This window comes from Aphidius gifuensis, linkage group LG4 (assembly GCF_014905175.1).
Source record: "Aphidius gifuensis isolate YNYX2018 linkage group LG4, ASM1490517v1, whole genome shotgun sequence".
NCBI classification, from domain to species: domain Eukaryota; kingdom Metazoa; phylum Arthropoda; class Insecta; order Hymenoptera; family Braconidae; genus Aphidius; species Aphidius gifuensis.
The window spans coordinates 20,127,738-20,133,839 of NC_057791.1; the positions used below are offsets into that span (position 1 = coordinate 20,127,738).

The 6,102-nt window shown below is 23.4% G+C and overlaps 1 protein-coding gene across 1 annotated transcript; it reads right to left on the reverse strand.

Annotated features, from left to right (window-relative positions):
• Positions 1-3,414: 3,414 nt before the first annotated feature.
• Positions 3,415-5,754, reverse strand: LOC122855536 (RING finger protein 121). Its single transcript, XM_044156976.1, has 7 exons — positions 5,609-5,754; positions 5,377-5,411; positions 5,163-5,304; positions 4,935-5,089; positions 4,636-4,864; positions 4,326-4,561; positions 3,415-4,226 (listed from the first exon to the last, which is right to left on the reverse strand). The coding sequence occupies exons 1-7, from the start codon at positions 5,633-5,635 to the stop codon at positions 4,106-4,108; spliced, it is 945 nt and encodes a 314-aa protein (XP_044012911.1). The 5' UTR covers positions 5,636-5,754; the 3' UTR covers positions 3,415-4,105.
• Positions 5,755-6,102: the final 348 nt, after the last annotated feature.

Here is a 6,102-nt window from a genome sequence, read left to right on the forward strand (position 1 = left end):
AAAAATCATAAATAAAAACTGCAGATATTTTTAACATGACTAAATATGAAAATAAATAAAAAACACAAGTTTTTTTATTAAGTGACAAAATTGTACATATACATTATATTAAAATAATAATAATAATTCAATTAATGGTGAATGTAGATAGTAATATTATGAAAAAAACAAAAAAAAAAAAAACGAAAAAAAAAACTCGATGCAATGGTTTATCGAGTATGGCTTTTTTATATGTATACACTTAAGTATAAAATACACATTGCTCGAAACACGTAAATTAAAAAATTATAAATATATATAAATATATAAATAATGAATAAGAAAATGAAATTTTTAAAAAAATCAATTTGTCGTAGACACAACTGTAAATAGATTTTTCTAGTTTTAAGGAGTTGTCTGAGTAACTCGTTAACGAGACTTAATAAAGAATAAAAAAAAAAATATTACACATAAAATTATGGGTTTAAAATTCATTCAACAATACACATGATGTTTATTATGCAAGTGGTTTGTCATTGTCCAAATTTCATATGAAGTAATAAGTAATTTAAATATATATTTAAAAAAAAAGGATAATATATATGATATTTCCCGTCTATCTTTCTACTGATAATATAAATTATTTTTAAAATCATGTCGCATTCAGTAAGAAGAAAAAATAAATGACAAAAATATAAATTTTTTTCTTTTTTTTTCTCTTTCGTTTACCTGAAATTTAAAAAATTTAATATTGGAGTTTTGAAAATACCGGGATCCAAAATTTTTAAAATATTAAGTAACAAATAGAAAGTATAAGCGGAGAAGTATATCATTTCCGCGAATTGCAAATAAAGTAAATTTAAAAAATAAAAAATGTTTCAATAAGCATGCCTGGTAGGTGTACTGTTATTAAATTTAATAAAAAAAAGGAAATATTGAGACACTTTACACAAATGCATGATCACAAATGAAAAAAACAATAATGAAATTTAAAAAAAATAAATAAATAAAAACCAGACCATTGTGCTGTACATATCCCACATGTATAGCTATATAAAAATTTTTCTTTTTTTAATAACTAATACTTGCTAATTTTGCGCGCATTTTTTAAATTTTGATTTGAGAAAAAAAGAAAATTAAGAATGCGCGAGTCTGATTAATTATTGAAATTGTAATAAAGTCATTTGTGTCTTATTTTTACTTTCATTGACGTTATGGTGTTTGCATAAATAATATGAAAACATCAAACGCAAAGGGAGAGAGAAAAAACTAAAAATGAAAAACCAGATAATAGCTTCGTATTTGCAAAATTATTAAAATGATAAATAAATAAATAAAATTTGGTAAATAAATGCTTTGACTTATTGTTTAAGCCTGGCTCCTGATACATGAATAATTAATAAATATTTATTTAAAAAATCACCTTTAGATCGTGGTCGATAAAAAAAAAGAAATATGTGAATGGAAAAAATAAATAAATGAATGAATAAATAAATCATAATGTTATTGACATTATTTAAAAAATTTAAGATAAAAAATAAAAGCAATACTTTATCTATCGTGGGCGAGTGAAATATAAAATTGATAATAAAAAGAAAAATAAGTAAAATTGCGTGTTTCGAGTAGAAAAAAAAATAAATAAAAATAATTGTATGAATGAAATAATTGTCTGAAAGTATGAATTTATTTAAAAGAAAAAAAAATTTATTTAATTTTATTTTATAAAAGCCAATTGTTTAAAAATTATATAAAAATGAAATTAAAAAAAATTCGACAAACATATATAATTTTGAAATAGCTAAAATTTTAAATTTGTATATATAAAAAATTTATTTTACTATTTTCAAATTGATTTATCATATTTTAAATATTAATTAACTCATTTTGTTTTTTAATTTCTTTTGAAAAAAAAAAAAAATATTGTAAATAAATAATTATGACTATGTAAATAACTCACAAAAAAAAAATTCATATTAAAAAAAAATAAATAAACTACACAACACAATGTTTATTTGAAAGATAAAAAAAAATAAACTACATTAATAGATTATTATGTAATAATTATTTAATAATAAGTATATGCATATTCTATACACGCTAAAGTACTCAATAAATATAACAATGAAATTTCCCAGTGTTTGTGAATTGTCTAAACCCAGTCCTCATTTCCTCAAAACTTAATAGTTATTTTTTTTTTTTAACATGAATTAATATTTATACTTAAGTATATATAATTTATTTTATAAAAATTAAAATCTATTTTTTAATTTTTGAATGTAAAAAAGGTTGGATCCACTGAACAAAGCGACTGAAAGCAACAGAATAAAGAACGAAATTTTTATTTATTTTTGTATTAGGATAACAGGATGACTATCAGGTATCAGGTGATTTAGAAAGGTTACTTTCTATGCTCTATGGTTCCCTAATCTCTTATTATAAAAAGGGCACTTGACCGAATTTTATCCGTTGTCTGATCAGTCAAAATTTTTTAGCATTTGTTTGTAATTACTGTTTTATTGTTTTCTCTCTACATTGACACGTTGCTACATGTTGTTGTGTCTTGCTACGTTTGTTCATTTTCGGTATTAATTTATTTAGGTTATAAAAATAAAAAATAAGGAAAGTGATTAATAAAAAATTATAAAAATTCAATAATACCTCCTTCAGCATTCTACATTCCTGATAAATAATAAGTAAAATTTTTGAAAATTACTTCTTCGATTTTCTGTTAGCCTGATATTTTTAGAGAAAAATTTTACCAATTCGTATCAGGAACATAGAATGACTAAAGAGGTATTCGGTATTTTTGAAAATTTATCCCCTCGACTTTATATTTGCCTGATACTTAAGGAAAAAAAAATTTCGAGTATCAGGAACATAGAAAGAGAAAGGAGGTATTTTCAAAAATATCAAATACCTCTTTGCTCATTCTATATTCCTGATACTCGAAATTTTTTTTTTTTTCGAATTATTTTAAAATATTTGTGGAAAAAAAAATTTACGAGTATCAGGAACATAGAATGAGTGAAGAGGTATTCTATATTTTTGGAAATACCTCCTTGCTTATTCTATGTTCCTGATACTTGAAATTTTTTTTTCTATAAATTCCAAAAAATTTGTGGAAAAAAAAAATTTACGAGTATCAGGAACATAGAATGGGCAGAGAGGTATTCGATATTTTTGAAAATACCTCCTTGCTCATTCTATGTTCCTGATACTGAAAAATTTTTTTTTCTATAAAATTTAAAAAAATTTGTGGAAAAAAGTTTACGAGTATCAGGAACATAGAATGAGCAAAGAGGTATTTGATATTTTTGAAAATACCTCCTTGCTCATTCTATGTTCCTGATACTAAAAAATTTTTTTTCTATAAAATTCCAAAAAATTTGTAGAAAAAAGTTTACGAGTATCAGGAACATTGAATGAGCAAAGAGGTATTTGATATTTAACTGTACTGATACTTTGAAATTTTTAGCAGATACTTTCTAAAAAAAAAATTGCATTTTCGTATTAGGAACGTAGGATGACAAAAGAGGTATTTGGTAATTTGGAAAGCTTGCTTTTCTCTCAAATAAAAAATTATCAAGTACATTTTGAATTATTATATAAATATTTAATAATAATTTGACCTTTATTAATCTACTTAATACAGCCCTTCGATTACCCTAGTTTATTCTATTATAAATAAACGAAAAAAAAATAAAATAAAATAAAAAATATTCAATAATAAACTAGGTAAAATACTTTTTCAATTACCATCATTCATTATTCATTATCTAAATCATCAGAAGATACTCTGAAAAAAATTAAAAACTATTAACTCTTTGAACTTTGAATTAAAAAAAAATTAATTCATGTGCATACATGAAAAATAAATGCAATTAATATTGATATTTAATTTGTTTTTTTTTCGTCAGAAAAATACTGAACTTTATTATAATGATGAATAGTTTTTTTAAATTCTTTAATTGCACAAAAATTATCAATTTTCGTACATAAATAGAAAAAAAATCTAGACTAGAGTGAATTTTAATAAATTCAACAAATGTATATAAAAAAAAAAAAAATTTATTTAAATAATCGCTGAGATGATAAGTGCTTTTCCTGTTTGTTATTTTGGTTACACTTACTCAAGGCCAAATGCCCAATTGATACCTTGAACAATGAATAAAATAAGTGGCTGCCACGCAACAAGCCATCTAATCCAGTCAAGTAATTGTCCATAAAGAACATGAGGACGTTCCCATCTGAGAAAATAAAATCTGTTAAGAAAAATACATTTTTTTAAATATAAACTTTGTTTTCTATCAAGTAAAAAAAAAAAAACTATTTATGTAAAAGGATACGGATTACAAAACATCTTTTTAAGATCAACTTTTTCTTTGCAATATGGACATGTTTGTTTTTTTCCTATGATACACCATCCACGTATACAAAATTCATGAAATACATGTTCACAATTTAATGTATATCTATTTTCTATAACACCTTCTCCATTTTCAGAAACAAGAATGACATTTCCACATACAGCACAAACATTTGGATCAAGTGATCTCTTTGGCATGCTTCCTGGATTGTAATACTAATGAATAAAAAAAATTATTAATAACCAATCAATTGTATTTTTATAACAATAATAAAAGAATAAATACGTACTCCAATATGTGATGCCATTTTATCAGCACAAATTTCAGCAACGTCTCTACCAAGTACACCAAAATAAAGACCATAATATAAAAATAATAGACTACAATCCATCCATACTTGTGGTTTAACATCAAATACTAAATTTAAACCAAAAAATGTGGCCAAGGCTGTGAAGTAACCAATTATACCAAGTACATAACTCAATCGATATATAAAATAAAACCATTTGTAAACTAGTCTGTAAAATAGAAAAAAAAAAAAGTAATTAATAATTAAAAATGTTTTTCTATTGTTATTAAATTTATTACCTTGGTGTTGTGCCTTGTATTGGTTGTTGCATTGCTTTTCTAACAACAAGACCAGTTATACATGAAAATAATAACCAGAAAAATATAAATCTCCACCAATAGTTTCTTAGACACATACCAAATGGTATTAACCATACTGCAATTAACGTAACAAACTGAAAATTAATTATTATTAATTAGTATTTGTATCAATATTGTGTTATTTAATTATTCATTCATTTGACATACCTGATATGATTTAAAATATCTCTTTTTCCATTCAATTAATATAACTTGTACTACAATTAATGTCACCAATAGTATCAATAACATTTCAGCATGCATTGACTCATGTCCTTGATGAAGTTGATGCAGTCTTATGTGTTCAGCTCTGTTAAGTATTAAATTAAAATATTATTATTAGTTACAAATTAAAATATGAATTGTTGTGAATTTAAATTACCTCATTTTCTCCTCTGGTGTCATCTCCTCCTCACTCTAGAAAAAGAAAACAAATTATTTACTTTTCATGTTGATAACAGGATTGGTATGTATTACTTTTTTTTTTTATTTATTTTTGTGATAATTTATAGTGTGATTACTGTTATCTTGATGTAATAATAGATTAGCCTTGGAGGTTATTCAATGTATACATGTGGTATTATTGAAATAAAATATAATTTAAATTAACTTACCTTGTTGGGCATCACAAGGTGATCCATTATTGTTGTTTTTTAATATATTATTAATTTAAAAAATAAGAATATTTGTTCAAATGGTTGGCATATTGACAGTCTGATGAGGCTGATGACAATCAACAATAACCAACACAAACATAAATAGTAAATACACAAAAAAAAATTTAAGAAAAACTAAACCGGAAATGCGTCAAGAAAGCCGCCATCTTAGCTGCCATTTTGTGTCATTTCAAATATCCAAAAAACGCGTTTCATTATAAAATATAAATAATCATTTTTATAAAATAAATTTATTAATAATATTATAAAATTATTATCTAAAAAGAATTCTATTAATTTTTTTTTATAATAAAGCTAATTAATTACAAAAAAAAAAACATGAAAACAAGTAACTTTGTCGTTTTATGTTTAAATTTTTCGCGGTATTTTTTGTTATTGGATAAGCTTAGCCAATAAATGAGCTGGATAATATCGGGGTCGTTGAAACTCGG